At 41.6% G+C, this 21,081-nt stretch overlaps 1 protein-coding gene across 3 annotated transcripts in view; it reads right to left on the bottom strand.

Moving 5' to 3' along the window:
- ACOT7 (acyl-CoA thioesterase 7) overlaps nt 1-21,081 on the bottom strand; it is a 171,616-nt gene that overhangs the window by 139,414 nt on the left and 11,121 nt on the right. For 2 of the 3 annotated variants that reach the window (XM_027843951.1, XM_027843949.1), the window contains exon 2: nt 840-957. In XM_027843951.1, the coding sequence (XP_027699752.1) occupies nt 840-957 (118 nt within the window). Of the gene's footprint in view, nt 1-839; nt 958-10,067; nt 10,248-21,081 lie in introns of those variants that run through there. The other variant, XM_027843950.1, reaches the window with a different exon arrangement.

The raw sequence follows: 21,081 nt of genomic DNA, 5'->3' as shown, positions 1-21,081 counted from the left end.
CACACACACACACACACACACACACACACACACACACACACACACACTGGACTAGAATCCCCAGAGCATCTAAGAGTCACATAGTTCTCTTTATTAATAGCAATGGCAAACACGGCTCCAGGTACTCAAAAAGAGGGGTTCAGAACCTTTGTTGGTGTGGCTGTGTCATGAGCCCCTTTGACAGCTTATGGGCCCCTTCTCAGAATACTTGTTTTTAAATACATAAAATCAAATACAGAAGATTGAAAAGGAAACCAATTATATTGAAATATTGTGGGGGTTTTGTTTTGTTCTGGTTTGGTTTTTTGGCTAGGCAGTGGGGTTAAGTGCCTTGCCCAGGGTCACACAGCTAGTAAGTATTATGTGTCTGAGTCTGGATTTGAACTCAGGTCCTCCTGAATCCAGGGCCAGTGCTCTATCCACTGCGCCACCTAGCTGCCCCAATGTGGGGGTTTTTTTTTTAAGACAAGTTCAGACACCGCAGGATAAGAATCCCCTGCTCTAAAGCGACTTGGATAATGAATTTCATTCACTATTCTTTTGATTTCTCCTCCACTTTCTTCTAAGAACAGAGCTTCCTCCCCACCACAGTTTCACTGAGACCAAGTTCCTCCTGCTTCAAAAGAAGCCGCCAAAGGCCTCCTAACAGTGGACAGGGCTTGCAGAAGACCGCAATAGGCTAGGAAAAAAGGAAGGAAAAAGCCATCCAATACCAGTGCCAGAGACATTACACTGACACTTGTTTTCTGATTGGGGATGACAGAAATGTACCCGAGGACCCTGGCTTTTCCACGGGCACCTGGCAGCGCCTAGAGGTAGGTGACCCACCAAATACTTACTCCTTTCTGGCTGTTACAGTGTCGGGTACTGATGATAGCCCCAGCCTCTTCAATCATTTTCAAAATCGTCCCTCCATGAACGTTGCCTACAATGTTGGCGTCATCTGGCCGCATTATCCTGTGGGCAGAACAAAGCGGAAGTGAAATCTCAGATAGGGCTTAGACATTAGAAATAAGCTCCAGGCATGCAGAATGTCAGGAAGCTCCAGGTGCCATAAGCAAAAAAGAAAAATAGCCTTAACTCCATTCCTAGAAAGAGGAAAAGAAAATGTTAAGAACAGGTGAGTGCCTCCCCAGCTTAAAAAAGCTGGTAAAAAAGGACAAACTGGCAGGTCTCAGACCGATGGCTGCTGTTCCTTCTGCCCACAGGAGGGAGCAGTGCAGACAGAAAAGGAACAGTTTCCCCTAACCTAACCGTAGGAGAGCCTCCATCCTCAGCCTTCCAGGAGCGCTGCAATGTGTAGCCATGGACTCATGGCAAAAGCGTATTTCAAAGTCTGAGTCTGGGGTCAAAGATCTAAAGCTGCAAGGGCATGCCAACATTTTACCCCAACCATGACATAGTACAATTCAATTAGTCCCGAAATAACCTCAAGCAATGGCATCATCCCCTTAGAGATCAGCAACCCCAAGCTCAGGTAGCCCTGAGCTTTTCAAAACTGGAAGCAAGTCAGGGATAGTTCAGCCCCTCTGAGATTCCACCAACAGCAGGTCAAAGCCTCTACTTTAACACCAATGGGGGTGGCTGCTCAAAGTTCTTGGCTCTCTTCCTCAACCCCAAACCCTGTGGAGCAGCTTCCCTTTCAAAGAAGGGAAAAACAAGTCACTTCCTGATGGGAGATTTTAAAGTTGGCAAGCCCTGAAGGTTGGGGAAATGAAGATCTCTCACCAACCTCTGCTAAAAGGGATTGGGGAGAAAAGAACAGAAAAGGCACTGGCTCTGGAGTCAAAGGACCCGTGTTCAAATTCTGCCTTGAATGTGTACTCCCTGTGTGACCTTAGGCACAAGTCACTTTACCTCCCTAGGCTTCAGTTTCCTCATCAGTAAGATGAGGCACTTAAACTAGATCATCCCTGAGGTCCCTTCCAGCTCCAACACTCTGATCCTGTGATCTAGTCAAAACCACTCAATGGATGGTCAGCAGTGTGGAAGCCCAATCTAATCCCTAGAATTCCAAAATTCCCAATTGGAAATCACTGCTTACCATACCTTGGGCAAAACCATCAAAGCCTGGCAATTTCCTGCTAAATGTTTCATTTGATTAGCTTCCTTCCCAATCATAAAGCTGGAATAATCATCCTCTCTGCCCGTTTCTCCAAAGGGTTACTTGGGTTGCTCTAATTCAGACTTCCACAGCACCCCACCCAGGCATGCCCACACAGCACCCCCCACCTCATCCTGATCCTCCTCAGCATCGTCACCATCACCCCCAGGCCTTGCAGTTTCTCCTCTGCCCCAACTCCCCCATGTATGACCCAACAACTGTCACCAAAGCAGCTTACTTAAAGTAAGCTTTGGACATGCTGGGGGCCCGATTCCTTAGGCTACAAGAAGGCTTTGGATGCTACTGAAGCTTCAATGAGCAGGCTATGCAGACCTGCCCATAGAGTGTTATAAGGAATGATTAATTTGGAATCAAACAAGGTGAACTCAAACCCCACTTCTGTTCGTTTACTTGACCCTGGACAAGTCACATAACTTTGGTTATAAAACGGGGTACAAAAATCTTGGGTACACTACAGGCATATACCCCAAGGAAGTCAAAGTCAGAAACAAGGATCTATTACATACCACGATATGAATAGCAGCACATTTGGTGACAGCCAAGAACTTGAAACAAAGAGGGGAATGGCTAGATCAGCTATGACACAAGAGTGAATGAAGTAGAATGCTTTAAGAAATTCAGAGCAACGTTACACATCGTATTGCCACGTATTGCAAGTCGTAGACTCATATGAATTGACGTATCAACTCAGCAGGACCAAAATATACAACAAACAAAATAATGAAAACAATGTAAAGCGAGACTCACTAAAATGAAGTCTGAATAAATGAAAAACCAATACTGGTCCATAGGAACAGACAAGGAAAAATGCCTTCCTCCTCCTGGCACTGAGGTGGGAAACAAGTAGGTTAGATGCCTGTGTCCATTGTCAGACAGGGTTATTGCACCAATTGATTTTGCTCAATTGTTTTTCCTTGTTACATACAAGAAAGCGTTCATGGGTGAGGGGGCAAGGGAAGATGAGATGAATGACTAAGGTAAGGAAAAAGGCCATTGCTAAAATGAATTTTCAAAATAAAATTAAATCAAAGAGGTAGCCCAAGTGACTATTAAAATTCCTTTTCATTCCCAATATATGGCCCTGTAACATTTACTCCAATACACATACCCCAAGTTTGATTTTATGTATGTGCTACTCCCTTACTCTTCTCCCTCCTCTCTAAAGGTTTAGTAACGGCTCACGTTTTTAGACTAAGAAGAATGGATGGATTCCAACTAAAATTATCTTTCCTAAAGCAAGTGAGCCCGTGAAACACTCCCTGATGACTCCAACCCACACTCATCCCTCTCCTCCCTGAACCTTCATGTCTCTTAACTGTCTAGACCACATAACGAATACTTTTTATATCACTTACTTTCCGATTGTTTCATTCAGTATTTCTACAATGTTTTAAGGATTACAAAGCATTTTCTTCATAAATGCAAGAGTAAGTATTATTACCTGTTAGCCCTTCTTATGGATAAGCAAACAGATTCTGTCATTTGCCAAACGTGGCACAGTTAGGAAACGTAAGAATTCAGATCTCCTGACTCCAAGTCCAACGCAGTTTCTCCACACCAATTCAATAAACAAACATTTTAGAGCACCATTTTATGCTCTGGGCAACTAGAGATAAAGAATAGGAAACTAGCCTCAGGAATCCAAAAAGCCTGCAGATACAGGTCCCACCTCTGCGCAAGTCAATCAACTTTTCAGGGCCTCTTCTGGGGTAGAGTTGCAAAGGAGGTTCAGACCTGCACTGGCCAAAGGAGTTTCCTTCCCAGAAACTCTTCATAGCAATGAAAGCATGGATCTAACACCCATTCCATGCCCAAAGCACCAGCCTAGGTAACTTCAGTTTGGGCCTACTGCCTATATGCTCTAGAGGAAGCTTTGACCTGAAAACCATCAGATAAGACTTTACTACCAGCAACAACAGCTAGAAGAGATGGGACCCTGTAGTCCTGCCCCAGTAAGCAAGAACATGAACAGGGAGCTGCCTCGGATCACAGCCAATATTTCTTATTCTGACATGAAAATGTCAGCACTAAAATTAAAACACTGTTGGGTGAAATCCATGGTAACCAGGAGTGGGTTGGGGCTTTTTGTTTTGTTTTGTTTCCTCTTTACAACAGCAGCAGCTGAAATAACTGTTACAAGGGGAAGGTATAGGTACAAATTTGGAGAGGTCTTACATGCTAGCTAAAAATTACCTCTTCTATAGAGAATCTTTTCAGGGCTCTCTATTTCCTAGGGACAGGAAGATCTGGCTATACTTCTCATGAGGAGTCTAGGCCTAAGCAATGGCCCCAACACCCACCCACAAAGCTATATGGAAAATGAACAGGTCCAATAACTCTTTACATTCAATTAGCCAATAAATACTACAGCCAGAAAGCCAAATTATGGTTCATTGAGTTGAGGGTGGATCATTCAAGAAAGAAAGTAGATGTTAAGTTCCTCATTCAAATATAGTTCCTCTCCTCCAGGTACTAACAATGCACAGAAAATATGGTAACAATGCAAGGAAGTCCAGAACCTGGCCAGAAGTGCCATAAAGATAAGATAAGACAATAAGAGAGGCTGCATAGCAGTGGAGTAAGAACATGGGCCTGAGAGTCAAAGATATTTGGATCCTGACTTTGTTCTTAACTTCCTGGGTCACCTTAAGTCATGGTACTTTCCAGAGCCTGGAGAAGGGGATGGGGGGGGAGAGGAGAGAAAGAGAGAAAGAGAGAGAGAGAGAGAGAGAGAGAGAGAAGGGAAGAGGGTGAGAGAAAAGAAAGGAAAGACAGCAAGGGAGAAGGGGACAAAAAGAGGGAAAGGAGGAGGGAGAGAGATGATCTCCAGCCATTCTACAAATCTAAGATTCTACTGAAAATCTTACAATGGAGGGATGAGCTACCTTAGGCTGGGGGGGGGGGTGGTCCTGAAAAATGACATAAACTGGTCTGGAAAAATTAGGAATAGGATTGAAGAGAAAGGGAGATCTCATTCTTGGAAAGGAAATACTGTTAACCAAGACTCTGACAGAGGAACACCCAAGGAGTGCTCAGGGGATAATACAAAAGCCAGGATTCAAATCTAGGTCCTCTAACTCCAATCCCCATTTAGCTGGGGAGCAGACTGGAAAAACTGGGAGGGCGCATGGCTGTCAAAAGTATTCAACCAGGTAAGGCAAATATTCAATACTTATTTTCTAGCAGGAATAGCTACACAGAACATAAACTGAAACCTAACCATAATCCCTTAAGTCACTGGATGAGAGTAATAATAATGAATTAAATTCCCTAGGGTAACCATATCAAACTCAAATAGAAACAATGGCCATTATTAACACTATTTATGTTTCACTGGGTTTTTTTAAAATATTTCCCAATTACATTTCAATCCAGTCCAGGCTATACTTGGGAATGTTGGGGGCTCCCTGGCAAAGTGAAGTATTTGTCCCTTCTGCCCTAGTGTGCCACAAAACATCTAACTCGAGGGATTCCCCTCACCTGCTGGTTCTGCACCTCAACCTCCTGCTCCTCACTATGAGAACTGCAGAAGGTACTTCATGACTAAATACCTCCAGGAGCACCTTTTGTTCCAAAGCTAAACCTAGCAGAAAACATGGACCCACTATTGTATGATACAAGGGAAAGAATCAAAGGCACCTGGACCCTAAATAATTATAGCATGTGCCCCTGAGCGCGTGATACCTGCTTCTTTTGTGTTTATTCTTCCTGATCTTGGGTGAATATGTATCCAAAGACAGAGTGAAACAGGTTACTGCCTTGTGAGCTTTAGCAGAAGTCCCCTGGGCAAACAAGGGCCAGCAGCAGCAACAGCCAAGTCTGGTAGGAGTGGGCTCCAAGGATCAACCAACATGATTCAGCCCAGCAGAGGGCAGACCTGTCAGCCAAGGAACGTGTTGATGAGCAAGGGAGCTCTGCATCCATCAGGAACACCAGACCCAAAGCAACTTTAGTGAAGACTCTAGTAGAGAAGAAAGACACTCTTAGCACTCCATTTTAGAGGGTTTTTTTTTTTAATCTCGTGTCCTTGCTAGATTCCTGAGTAAATATCCCCACAGAAAGGCTAATTGATGCTTGATTTATACTGGAGGAGAGCATTCAAGATGAGTTTGTATGAGAAATCTCACCCCTTGGGCAACTAGGTGGCGCAGTGCATAGAGCACCAGCTCTGGAATCAGGAGGACCTGAGTTCAAATTCGGCCTCAGACACTTGACACTTACTAGCTGTGTAACCCTGGGCAAGTCACTTAACCCCATTGCCTAGCCAAAAAACAAATAAGAAAAAGAAGTAAGAAATCTCACTCCTCAGGGTCATAACTGAGGATGTTAGACTTGAAGCAAACTGAAAAGAAACCCGACCACATACTGTGAGATGACAGAAGGCTGAGGGGGAAAGTACTCAGCTCCCCTCTGGCAACCGTCACTCCCAGCCCCAACCCAGACAGTACGGACAAATGGTGGTTGGGAGAAAAAGTCCAGAGGGAGTGCTAGAGGAGCACTATTTCACAGAATGTTCATGTGAGAAAGGACCTCAGAAGCCACCGATCCAACCCATATCTACACAAAAATCCCTTCTGATGAAGGGGAATTCCCATCCTCCAGCAGTTGCCCAAACCACATTTTGGCGGTTCTCCTTTTTTAAGTGTTTTAATTCTATCATTTTCAGATCTGCCTCTGAACTTCCTGGAAGCCAAGAAGAACATGTCTAATTTGTCTTCCCCACATCAGCCCTTCAAATATCTGATGATCACTATCATGTTGTAATTTTTTCTTAAGTCAGAAGAACGTACATGTTCAGCAATTAGGAAAATGGCTGAATAATCTATGGAATATCAAAATAAAAGATAACTTGATAAAGAATAGCAACCATGTTGTGGAACCACAGTCAAGATAACACAAGATTTATCATCTTCTACATTAAAGGATCAGAGGGCTTGGATGGAATATGCTATTCTGGAGGGCAAAGGAGCTAGGATTACAACCAAGAATCACATATCCAGCAAAACTGAGTATAATACTTCGGAGCGGGGGAGTGGAGATTCAATGAAATAGAGGACTTTCAAGCATTCTTGATGAAAAGACCAGAGCTGAATAGAAAATTTGACTTTTAAATACAAGACTCAAGAGAAGCATGAAAGCATAAACAGGAAATGGAAATCATACGGGACTTAATAAGGATGAACTATTTACATTCCTACATGGAAAGATGACTTGTAATTCCTAAGAACTTTCTCATTATTAGGACAGTTAGGAGTATACATAGACAGAGGGCACTGGTGAGACTTGAATATGAAGGGATGATATCTTAAAAAAAAATTAAATTAAGGGATGAGAGAGGAATGTACTGGGAAAGGGAAAGGGAGAGGTAGAATGATGTAAATCATCTCACATAAAAGAGGCAAGAAAAAGCTTTTACAGGGGATAGGAAGAGGGTGGATGTGAGGGGAAGCAAGTGATCCTCTCATCAGAATTGGCTCAAAGAGGGAATAACACATACACTCAATTGGGTATAGAAATCTATCTTATCCCACAGGAAAGTAGAAGAAGAAGGGGATAAGAGAAAGTGGGGGGGTGATAGAATGGAGGGCAGATTAGGGGAGGGGTAGTCACATGGAAAACACTTTTGAGGAAGGACAGGGTGAAAGAAGAGAGGAAAGAATAAACAGGGAGTAGGGAAAGGAATGGGATGGAGGGAAATACATTTAGCAATCATAACTGTGAAAAAAGTTTTAAAGCAAGTTTCTATGATAAAGGCCTCATTTCTCAAACATGTAGAGAATTGAGTCAAATTTATAAAAGAGCCATTCCCCAATTGCTAAATGATCAAAAGATATGAACAGTTTTCAGATGAAGTAATCAAAGCTATCTATAGCCATATGAAAAATGCTCTAACTCACTATTGATAGGAGAAATGCAAACTAACTGAGGTACTACCTCATACCTATTGGATTGGCTAATAGGACAGAAAACAAAAATGACAAATGTTGGAGGGGATGTGGGAAAAATGAGACATTAATGCACTATTGGTGGAACTGTGAACTGATTCAACCATTCTGTAGAACAATTTGGAATTATGCCCAAAGGGCTATAAAACCACGCATACCCTTTGACCTAGCAACACCACTACTAGGTGCGTATCCCAAAAGAGATAAAAAATAAAAAGGAAAAGGACATATATGTACAAAACTATTTACAGCAACTCTTTTCTGGTGGCAAAGAATCGGAAATTGAGAGGATGTCCATCAATTGGGGAATAGCTGAACAAATTGTGGCATGTGATTATGATGGAATATTACTGTGCTGTAAGAAATGATGAGCAGAATGCTCTCAGAAAAACCTGGAAATATTTACATGAGTTGATGCAAAGCGAAAGGTACTAATAAATAAATAAATAAAATTTAAAAAAACAAAGTGAAAGGTACTGTGTACAAAGTAACAGCAACACTATAGGATGATCAGCTGTGAATGACTTAGCTATTCTCAGCAATACAATGATCCAAGACAACTCTGAAGGATTTATAATGAAAAATGCTATCCATCCCCAGAGAAAGAACTGATAGTGTCTGAACACAGATTGAAGTATACTTCTTTTTTACTTTCTTTTTCTTTTTTCTTTCTTTTTTTTTTTTTTGCTAGGCAATGGGGTTAAGTGACTTGCCTAGGACTACACAGCTAGTGTCAACTGTCTGAGGCTGGATCTGAACTCAGTTTCTCCTGACTCCAGGGCTGGTGCTCTATCCATTGTGCCACCTAGCTGCCCCTTTACTTTATTTTTCTTGAGGATTTTCTTTTTTTTGGTCTATGTTTTCTTTCACAACACGACTAATATGGAAATGTTTTGCATGACTACAACCTATTTCAAATTGCTTGCCTTCTCCACGTGGGGGAAAGGGGAGGAGGGGAGAGAATTTGGAACTCAAAGTTTTAAAAACAAATGTTAAAAATTGTTTTTACATGTAACTGGGGAAAAGTAAAATACTAAATAAATTTTTTAAAAAAGAATAGCAACTATAAGAACATAGAGAAATCTGCAAAGGAATAGGGCCCTGAATGGATGATCTGTGATTGCATCAATAAAAGGGATTAAAGATGAAAAAACAGCTTCTGCCAGTACAAGTTGTACCCTTCTCTGCAAACTTCTATTTTCAAAAACATGCCTGAGGCACTGGAAAATTAAGTGACTTGCCCAGAGTCATGAATCCAGTATGTGAGAGACATAACTTCAACCCTAGTCTTCCTGGTTCCAAGGCTGCCTATCCACTACACACCAAAGTAAATTAAGTAAAACTGGAAGAAGCATACAAAGACTGATGACTACATAAAAGGAAAAACATATATACAAATAGAGATTAAATGGGCAAAGAAAGGTAACAGAGAATAATAGCTAAATTGTTATTGTTTTCCCATTTGGGATGTTAAAATTCACTTTTTTTTAAGTAAGCAATTATAAAGTATGTTCAATGTTTTTTTTGTCATGTTTATATTTGAATTTGAAATCAATTATTTAAATGATAAGCCCAGCTACTAGCCATGCTGGCTTGTAGTGGGGCAAAGCATCATGGAAATCCCAATGCTGGGGAAAAGGTAAACTGCACATCTAGCCTGCCAGCCCCACTGTGCTCCAAGTCTAAGAAAACCTGCCATGCTTCTCTTTCACGAGCCCTTAGGAGGCAATGTGTGGTTGCACTTCCTGCCAGTTTCTCTCAATTCTAAGGCGCTTAGTTGATAGGGGCCAGTTCCAGGAAGTCAGCATCTGTGGCCCTCAAGCTCCTCAGCACAACTGCCACGGTGCCCAGCGGAGAGCTGGTGGCGGAGTATAGGGCTGTACTTTCCATTCCTCCACTTCGTCTTACCCATCCTTTCCTGAAAGTGGCCCAGCAGGCCTACCACCCACAGACAGGCCCCACTCCACAGCCCGCTCAGACCATTAAACATACCGTACCTGCAAAGCTGAGAGGCCATCGCAATTGTGGAACTTATCAGACCAAGTGGGAAGCGGAGCAAAGGCATGCAGCAGGGGCAGCTCCGCCCACCTGAGCCAGTAGGTCGTCATTGACAATTACAACCCAGAAGGCCTTTCCTGATGAAAGGCCTATCAGGCTCCCGGCCCTGCTGAGTTTGGTGGGAAGCATGCTGACTTCCTGGACTGCCCAGTCTAACTAGAAAGAGGATGTGCAGCCAATCAAAAGAGCTTGCTGAGAGCCAGGTACCATAGAAACCTCATTTTATAAGTAATTACAACCTTAAAACACTTCATGAAGCAACATGAAATTAAGAAGTCAGTCTGAACACTTAACTTAGTGTTAACTAATAAATGTGCACCATGTTATACTACTACATTTTACTATTACTATTAGTTATACTAACCTATAAACTTCCATTTATAAATCAATATAGCACTGAGCTGCAAAAAAAAAACAAAAGGCAGAGAAGATCAGTGCTCTATGCAAAAGTCTAGGTTCTGACACAGATTTGCTAGGGTCCTTAATATTTTTAACAATACTGCACTAAGTATAGGGACAATGTTACAGAGAGGTCCAAATGTGAAATGATGGAATAAAGCTACAGAAAAGCTCCAATTAACTAAATCCTTGACAAGAAGTAATGAGCCTTAAAGGAAAATGACTGATAACAATAGGCCTCAGCAACCTACCTCCACAAGCTCATCTCAGACTTGGGCCAAAGACAACGTACAAAGGAATCTGAGTGTAGCCAGCCCTACGTAAAACTGTGGAACAGGTCATTTGTCTTTGGGGCCTCTTCCCTATTGTGGAGGCGCCCAGTGCACTCATGTGGCCCTCTGGGTACCCAAAGCCCCACCCTACTCAGGCTGCTCCATGCTCCAAAGTGACCTCCCTCTCTACTCCTTCACCAATCCAAACTCATTCCCTCAGAGAAGCCCTGCCAGAAGAGTTGGGGGGAGGGGTAAGGGGGGAGGAATAAGCACTTATATAAGACTTCCTATGTGCCTAGCATTGTGCCAAAAGCTTTAAACTAAAGTTTTCCTAACTCCAGTACCAGTTCAATCCACTGGCCACCTAACTGTCTCTGGCAATCAGATCAGTATTATTCACACACAAAAAAATGTAAACTGGGGGCAGCACCAGCACTGAAGTTAGGAGGACCTGAGTTCAAATTTGACCTCAGACCAAACACTTGTCATTTACTAGCTGTGTGACCCTGGGCAAGTCACTTGACCCCAATTGCCTTAAAAAAAAAAAGTAAACTAATAGGTTGTACCCTCCCAGTGGACATTTCAATTTAAAAGAGGAGCTTCAATGATAAACTGATGAAATGACCTTGCTTAGGGAAAAGACGAAGAGGGAATGATTTCACTTTGGCCCACAGCAAGAGGACACTATCTCTGAAAGACTATGATCGGGGCAGCTAGGTGGCGCAGTGGATAAAGCTCTGGCCTTGGAATCAGGAGGACCTGAGTTCAAATCCAGACTCAGACACATGACACTTACTAGCTGTGTGACCCTGGGCAAGTCACTTAACCCCACTTGTCTCACAAAAAAAAGAAAGAAAGAAAGAAAGAAAGAAAGACTATGAACAACTAAGATTTATATCCCCATTATAGATACTGAATTCTAAAATATCAGTTTGCAAAGAACAAAGCCAGCATAATTTTTTCCTTACTTTAATTCCAAATTTAACACCAAATAAATATGCATTTTCATACATAGAATAGAACAGAAAAAGGACTGTACGTGAAAATACAAGTCTATTGCATATCATTTGCTTTTCTTTTCAACTACATAACAGATTAATAAAATTTCAAGCCAAAAGACAAGTGATGGGTAGAATTAGTAAATAAAATTAGGGTTTTTTTTAATTAATAAAATAAACAGCTACCCTGATTTTTAAAAAGAGAGGAAAACCAAATTGTATTGTCAACCAAATGGAATCAGCCTCTAACCTGGGGGTAGCCAGAGCTGAACAGAGCGGCTAGAGACAGAAGAGTCAGGAATCAAACAGAAGTTTAATTTCAAAATGAGGGAAATGTCTTGCAAGCAAGAAAGGGATCTAGAGACACATGTGCCCCGCGGGCACTTTAGTGTAGCCAAATCTCCATACTTACACCAATGGCTGCCCAGGGGGCTGTAGCCCTGAAAATGAGGGGTAACAGCAACAATGTGACAAGTTTGATTCACAGCAGGACTTCATGACCAGAACATGGATATGGTAGATGCTTGTGTGAGCTCAGAGAACACCTGGTGCTGGTCAAAGCAAATACACACAATAATTATGACAATAATTATGTCATTTTGCCAAAGAGAGAGATCATCCAGAGGGTGAGTGCAAAGGACTATTGTTGTGCAAAGAACTATTGTTATGTCAAACTCAGGGCACAGCTTGCTTGATGGACCTTAGCTCTGGAAAACAGGGTGTCTCCTAATATCCTGACAGTATCAAAAATGAAAACTTATAACAATTAAAGAATAAAAGAAATGATCAGAAAACTATTTTGCCTAATCATATGATAATAAAACTGATGACTTGGAGGAAATAGACAAATATTTATAAAACTAAAAAACATCTAGATTAATAAAAGAAGAAAGAAACTATTCAAATAACCCAATTTCAGAGGAGGAAAAAGTGAACAAGCCATACATGAGCTCCCCCCCAAAAAAATGTAAGGACCTGATGAATTCACTAGTGAATTCTACCACAAATATTCAAAGAATAATTAATTCCAAATCTAAAACTGTTTGCAATAATAAGAAAGGAAAGTACTCTTCCAATTGTTTTCTATGATCCAAATATGGTCTTGATAGCTAAACCAGTGAGAAATCAAGCAAAGAAAGAAAACTTTAGACCATTATCCCTCATGAACACTGATGTAAAAATTTTAAATAAAATATTAGCAAAGAGGCCAAAACAACATATTAGAAAGACTATAGAAAATGACTAGAATGGGTTTAAACCAGTAATGAAGGGGTGATTCAACATAAGGAAGGATATAAATATAATAAACCATGTTGAAGACAAAAAAATTTTATCAATAGATGCTAATTAGGCTTTTGACATGATGCAAAAGTCATTTCTATAAAATCACTAGGAATCATAGGAATAAATAGACTTTCTTTAATATAAAAAGTATTTATCTAAATTCAAGAGGAAACATTAAAAACATTTCTAATAAGATCAAGGGTAAAGCAGGGGTGCCTATAAACACAGTTCCTATTTAACAGTACTAGAAATGTTAGCTATAGCAATAAAAAAAGAAATTAATGGAATAAGCATAGGCAAAGAGGAAACAAAATTAACATGCTTTTCAGATGATATAATGGTATTCTTAGAGAACCCAAGAAAGTCAAATAAAAATAATGGAAATAGTAACTTCAGCAAAGTTATATGTAAAACAATATAAAACAAATCCATATAAATCATCAGCATTTCTTTATATAACCAACAAAACCCAGTAGGAAGAGCTAGAAGGAGAAATTCTATTCAAAATAACTACAGAAACTATAAAATATTTGGGAGTATATCTACCGAGATTCACTTAGGGACTATAATCCAACTACAAAATGTACTTTGCAGAAATAAAGATAGAGGGGCAACTAGATGACGCAATGGATAGAGCACCAGCCCTGGATTCAGGAATACCTGAGCTCAAATCTGGCCTCAGACACTTGATATTTATTAGCTGTGTGACCCTGGGCAAGTCACTTCACCCCATTACCTTGCACACAAAAAAAGAATTAGAAATAAAGACAGACCTGAATAATTGGAGAAACATTCCTCTTGGGTAAGTCAAGCTAATACAATAGAAATGATAATACTACCAAATTAAGTTGCTTGTTTGCTATATCAAACTCCCAAAAGAATATTTTATATTCTAGGAAAATGATAAAATTCACACAGAGGAACAAAAGGTCAAGAATCTCAAGGATAATAATTTTTAAAATTGGGAAAGCAGGGAGGTCTGCCAATCCCGATCCCAAACCCCCCCCCCCCTCCCCCCCCCCCACCCCCCCTCCCCCTCCCCCTCCCCCCTCCCCCCCTTCCCCTCCCCATCTGGGATTATCCCCCTCTGCTCTTGCTTCACAAGAGGGAACCCCCACAGGTTTTCTTTTTCAGGCAATTGGGGTTAAGTTACTTGCCCAGGGTCACACAGCTAATAAGTGTCAAGTGTTTGGTCTGAGGCCGGATTTGAACTCGGGTCCTCCTGACTTCAGGGCCACTGCTGTATCCACTGCCCCACCTAGCTGGGGGCCACCCCCCCCACCGGTTTTTTAAGTAGGAACTTGGCCTAGATTTGTGCCTTAGGAAGATCGGCTGGGTGGGGAGCAAATTAGAGAAGAGGAGGCGCTGAATTGGAGGGAGACCAGTTATATTTGGTCATAGTAATCCAGGTGAGAAGTGTGATAGCCCTGCACTGGGCCTCCATGCCTCTTTGAGGGTAGCCTGGGATCATTCAGTTGCCTTGGGTGATTGGAAACATGATGTTGCCCATGGCTGATATGGAAATGTTCTACATGACTGCACATGTGTAATCTATGGATATCAAGTTGCTTGCCTTCTCAAGGAGGGGGGAAGAGAGGGAGAGAATTTGGAACTCCAAATTTTGAAAAAAGAATGTTAAAAATTTTTGTTTACATGTCATTGAGAAAAAAATTAAATTAAAAAAAGATGATGTCCTTGAGAAATAGTGGTGAGGTTTTTTTTTGGAGAGGGCAGACAGGATAATTAGTTTAATTTGAGATGCTGAGGGGTATCTAGGTAGAGTTGTTTCTCAGACATTTGGTCGTGTTGTGCTAGAGTTCAGGATGATGGGCTCATAGATTTAGAATTGGAAGGGACCTTACAGCTTATAGAGTTCAACTCCATTATTTTACAGATGAGGGAACTGAAACCCAGTGAGCTTGAGTTACATGGCCAGGGTCACACATAGTTAAGTATCTGAGGCAGAATTTGACCTCAGGTTTTCCTGACATCCATTCCAGCTGGCTATCCACTTACCTCTTGCCTTCTCCCTGGCTTCCAGATACCTCAACCGCTAAAACACCTGCAGGTGGCCGTGTCCACAGGTTGGGCATTATGAGGGCTGTACTGAAACCTGACCTCAAATATCTCATTGATCCTGATTGACTCATTACTCAATAGTTAGCACACTCCTACCCCTCTTACTCCCCCCACACGCAATGATACTGAACCCCAAGACGGTCAAAGCTAACCCTACCAATCCTATCCCTTCATTCCCATCCACCTCAGCCCTACGCCCTTGGCCCTTTCTCCTCAGTGTCTCACTCCAGATCTGCCCCTTCCACTGTGCTCTCTGGACCTCATAATCCATAATGAACAAATTTCCTTTTGTCTTACACCCCTTCCCCTGCTGCTCTTTGCACCTTCCTGGTACTCACTGAGATCTAGTTCCCTATGATGGCACCACATTGCGGCATCCTCTTTCTAATACTGGCTGTGTTTTCATTTAAAACCCCCCACCCCTCGAACTCACTATTGAGTCAGAATACTTCTTGAACTCCATTGCCACATCCAGACTCTCCTTCAGCCTGTGAGGTTCATGCAGTGCAAGTTTACCTTCCAGATTCTGAGAGCCGGCATTTACCCAGCTCCCAGGATCTTCTTCCTCCTTTCTCAGTGAAGCCAGTGCCTGGCCACAGCCTTTCCTCTCCACTCCAACTCCAGCCCTCTGATCGGTAGGCTTCAACAGACGCTTTGATGTGCCCCCAGATCCCCTGATTTCCGGTTCCAAATCTCATTAGCTCCCATCCCCTCCTCTGTCCACCTTAGCCATGTATGGGATGGCCATATCCGTGTTCTTGCCATCACCCATTCATGGTCCATGCTCAAGAATTCCAAAATTCCTTTATCTGATCATACTCAATCTTGCCATCTCTCCTGTGCCTTACTTCTTTCTACATCTACTCCTAGTCCAGGCAATTTGGGAATGCTGCCTGGCCAGCTGCTGGGTGATTTGATGCTGCAGTGGCCATAGACATGCTCCTAGAGGCTCCTGTTTGGATCAGAGTTCCCTGAGTTTGTTGTCTATGGGCCTTGGCCCATGGCCCTGGCAAGGCCTCAAGGAGATAAAGACTCTTAGGAGAGCAATAGAGAATCGGGGCTTAGCTCAGAGACAGCTGCTGCCGTGGGCTTCCTGGCTGTAACGTAGGCTGGCTGGCTTTGTTCCTCTGATTCCCATCCTGGTCTCCTTTTTTTCTGTTTTCCGTCTTTTGCTTTCTAGTCAGTCTCCCTCTCTGGCTGAACTTGGATGAGGCCTTAAGACATCACTCTCTTGGTGGGTATGTCGATAGCATATTGTTGTCCTCTGACTAGTCTTGCTTGTTAGTTCAGGCAATAAAAACCTAGTAGGTTTGTCTTGCCCTGTTTATAGTCATATGAGATGCTCTTTCTTCCTCTCAGTTTGTGGGCCTGGATGCTATGTAGCTGCAGACCTCTTTTGGAAAAAAAGTGCTTCAAAGGTTTGGTTTTTTTTTTTCAGTTTTTAAAAAAGAAATACACAATAACTTTAACAAGATAGTAACAATTTTGCTGTTTGTGACCCCTTTCACACTTTTTTCTCTGCATTTAAAAAATGTTTTGTTGATTCCCCCCCACACACACACTCCACCCCAGTCATCACAAATCACAGCTCCTTTCCCTCATCTCCAGGAGCCCTCCCTTGTAACGAGCACGGTGGCCGTGTGTTAGAAGGCATGTCTGGTTCTGCTTCTCTGGTCCATGGCCTGCCTCTCTGCCAAAGAGGGGAAGTTCTGACTAGTCCCAGCTTTAGTCAGAGTTCTGAAGTTGTTCTGACTTGGTCTCACTATTCATTGTGTAAATCCTTACCGTGGTTCATAGCCATTCATGGAAGTCTTTTTTTGTTTCTCAGAAGTCGACCTTTTTGTCACTTCTTATGGCAGCCCAAGTTTCCCTTACATTGACAAGCCACTCCCCAATCGCTAGTCTGCTTTTGGCAGAACAGTATTCCATTGCATTCGCTCATCATATTACGTGTGTCCATTCCCAAACAGATGGGTGTATAGCTTCTCACCACTCAAGAATGGCCTTTCACCAAATGCTATGTTGGAAAATTCTAGTGAAAAGAAGACGCTGTATGGTGCAATAGGTAGAAAGCTGAGCCTGGTGTCAGGAATCCAGCTTCACACATTCATTAGCCTCACACTGCTTTGGTCTTCTACTGGTTTCCTTTATTTGGATTAGTGGGACAGAAGAGCTACAGAAGGGGTCTGAATGCTCCTGAAATACCTCAAATGAGAATTTGAGGAGTCCTTTCATTCATTGTTTGGGGTCAGAAAGTTTGGGGTAGTGGTGGGATTGAATGAGGGAGGGTAAAAAAGTTCCTGCCCTCAAGGACCTTACTTTGTACTGAGGATTCAATCTACACACAAATAAATCAATACAAAATATTTTTGGTTGTTTTTATTAAGTCATTTTTCAGTCATGTCCTACTTTTGGTAAAGATACTGGAGTGGTTTGCCATTTTCCTTCTCCATCTCATTTTACAGATGAGGAAACTGAGGCAAATGGGGATAAGTGACTTGTCCAGGGTCACATGACTAGTAAGTGTCTGGAGGCTGGATTTGAATTTGGGAAGAAGAGTCTTCCTGTTTCCAGACCTGCTACTCTATCCACTCTGTCCACTGCGCAACACAGCAGTCACTTAACCTCTATTTGCCTTCATCCACTGGAGAAAGAAATGGCAAACTGCTCCAGTATCTTTGTTGAGAAAACCCCATGGTCTACAGGTCACAAAGATCTGGACATGACTGAACAACAACGTAATGTATGATCTTGTGATATATTACTGTGATCTCCTTGTTAGTATTTTATTTAAAATTTTTACATCAGTATTCATCAAGGAAATTGGTCTATAGTTATCCTTCCCTGTTTTGATTCTTCCTGATTTAGGTATCAAGACCATATTTCATAGAAAAAGTATGGTAGGACCCCTTTACCTCTTTTTTTTTTCTAACAGTTTATATAGTATTAGAATTAATTGCTCTTTAAATATTTGGTAGAATTTACTTATAAATCCAACTGGTCCTGGGTTTTGTTTTTTTGTTTTTATCCTTTAGGGAGTTCACTTACAGCTTGTTCAATTTCTTTTAATAAGATAATATTATTTAGGGGCAGCTAAGTGACTCAGTGAAGAGAGCACCGGCCCTGAAGTCAGGAGGACCTGAGTTCAAATGTGACCTCGGACCAAACACTTGTGTGACCCTGGGCAAGTCACTTAACCCCAATTGCCTAAAAAAAAAAAAAATTTTAAAAATTTAAAAAAAGGTAATGTTATTTAAATATCCTATTTCCTGTTCTGTTAATCTAGGCAATTTATATTTTTGTAAATATTCATCTATTTCATTTAGATTGACAATTTTATTGGCACATAGTAGAGCAAAATAGCTCCTAATAATTCCTTTTGTTTTGTCTTCATTAGTTATGAATTTACTTTTTTCATTTTTGATACTGGTAATTTTGTTTTCTTCTTTTTAAAACAACATTAAATTAGTTAACAGTTTATTTATTTTATTGTTCCCTTCCCCCCAAAAAGGCTCCCAGTTTTATTTATAAGTTCAAATTTTTAAAAAAAACTTTCAATTTTTTTCAATCTTTCCTTTGATATTAAGGATTTCTAATTTGGTGTTTTGGCAGCTATGTGGTACAGTGGATAAAGTGCCCCATCTGCAGTCAGGAAGACCTGAGTTCAAATGTGGCCTCAGACATTTACTAGCTGTGTGACCATTGGCAAGGCACTTAACCTTGTTTGCCTCAGTTTCCTCATCTGTAAAATGAGTTGGAGAAGGAAATTGCAAACCACTCCAGTATCTTTGCCAAAAAACAAACAACCCCCCAAATGGTGTCACAAAGAGTTGAACATGGCTGAAACAACTCAACAAAATTTGGTGTTTAATTGGGAGTCCAATGTGTTGATCTGTTCTTTCTCTCTTATACTGATGTAAGTGTATAGTGATATAAATTTCCCCATTATTTAGTTTCCAATTTATTTTTAATCTTTTCTTCAAGGGCTCCTTATTGAATGTAATTTGTATTCTATTATGGCCAGTGAGATATAAATTTAATATTTCCGCTTTCCCATATTTGTGAGGTTTTTAATGTCCTAATACATGGTCAGTTTTTGTGACGATGGCATATATGGCTTAGAAATAGGCATATTCCTTTCTATTTCCATTCAGTATTCAATATCAATATTCAACTTTTCTAAAATTTCTTAGCTTCTTTCTTGTTTATTTTATGTTTGGCATTTTCTAGGCTTCAGTAAATTGAGCTTCCCCACTGTTATACTTTTACTGTCGATTTTCTCCTATATCTCATTTAACTTTTTCTTTAAGAATTTGCATACTATACCATTTAGCACATATATATTTAGTATTGATTACTTTATTGTCTGTTGTACTTTTTTTTTAGCAAAATATAGTTTCTGTTTAACCCTGTTTAGCTATTGTGTTTTTTTTTTTTGCTTTGTCTGCAATCATGATCGCTATTCCTACCTTTTTTACTTAGGCTGAAGCATAATAGATTCTAACTTTATGTGTATCCACCTGTTTCAAGTGTGTTTCTTGTAAATAGTGTCGATTCTGGTTTCTAATCCGTTTTGCTATCCTGTGCCATTTTATGAATGAGTTCACTCCATTCACTTTCACATGATTGCTAAGTGTACATTTCTTCCCATCCTGTTTTCTTATACTTTTCTTTATCTTTTACCTTGTCCCCTCTTTAACAGTCTGTTTTGTGTCTGACTACTTCCTCTTTTAATTTACCCTCCCTCTTATTATCGCTTCAATCCCTTTCACCCTTTTTCCTTTTCCTCTTGTTTCCTTGTTGGGTAAAATGTATTTCTGTACCCAACTATGTGCAAGTGTATACTTCCTTCCTTTGGTTAGTTTAAATGAAAGTGATGGTGATGACCTAGATTCAGTTGCTTCCTCTTTCTCTGTCACCTTGACTACCCCCTCCCCAGCAACTTTCCCCCCAAATATTGAATTCCTTCCCCCAGTAACTGGGATCTTTGGGTTTCTCAAACACTGTGCTATTACGTTTGTTTGCTTCTGTATGTTGTGTACATAATCTTTCCCACTGATCAGCAACTCCTCCCCCCACCCCCCAGACTAAGTCATTTTAATGATTATTGCTTTGTAGTTTGGGAGGGGGGAGGGGAGGGGGGAGGGGAGGGGGGGAAGGGAGAGGGGAGGGGGAGGGGGAGGGGGAGGGGAGGGGGGAGAGGGGAGGGGAGAGCAAAGCAAAGGCACAAGGAAAGAGAAGGAGGTCCTGGGGAAGGGAGAGCAAGAAGGCCAGAGAAGACAGTAAAGCTGGGAAGGTGGACTGAAGTCATGTCTGAAGGACTTTATAAGTCAAACTGAGGAATTTATATTTGGTTCTAGAGGCAATAAGGGGTCACCAAAGTCTATGAGCAGTGGAGTAAGATGGTCAGGCCTGTGAAATAGCAGCCATGTGGAGGGTGGCCTGGGCAGGAGAGCCTTGAGGCTGGCGGTCAAATTAGAACACCATGGCAACAGTCAAGGGAAAAAACAAGGAGGGCCTGAACTAAAATAATGGCCACATAAGTAGCATGAAAGATATGAGCAATGGGGAAAAAGAACTGGCAAGGCCTGGAGGGCCGACTAGAAAAAGAGGGCACCAAGCTTGCCCGAGTAAGGATGGTAGCGCCCTCAACGCAGGTCGGGGAAAAGACTGGCTTGGGTACAGGCGCGAGGGAAGGGCAGGGGTCCTGCTTCGGGACTATTTAGGCTGAGATGACTATGGGTCACCCAGCTGGAAATGTCCCCCGGAGAGTCAACTCAGCCCTGCAGGAAAGAAAGCACAGGGTGCTAAGTGTGGAGTCAGGAAGAGCTGGGTTTCAGTTCTGACCCTGACACTACAAGTTAGTGAGCACTCTTTGGTCCCTCAAAGGACTCCTTGTATTGACCTGGGTATGTTATATT

This window comes from Vombatus ursinus, unplaced genomic scaffold (genome assembly GCF_900497805.2).
Source record: "Vombatus ursinus unplaced genomic scaffold, bare-nosed wombat genome assembly UNPS02014932.1, whole genome shotgun sequence".
NCBI classification, from domain to species: Eukaryota; Metazoa; Chordata; class Mammalia; order Diprotodontia; family Vombatidae; genus Vombatus; species Vombatus ursinus.
This window is presented reverse-complemented; position numbering and strand designations above follow the sequence as displayed.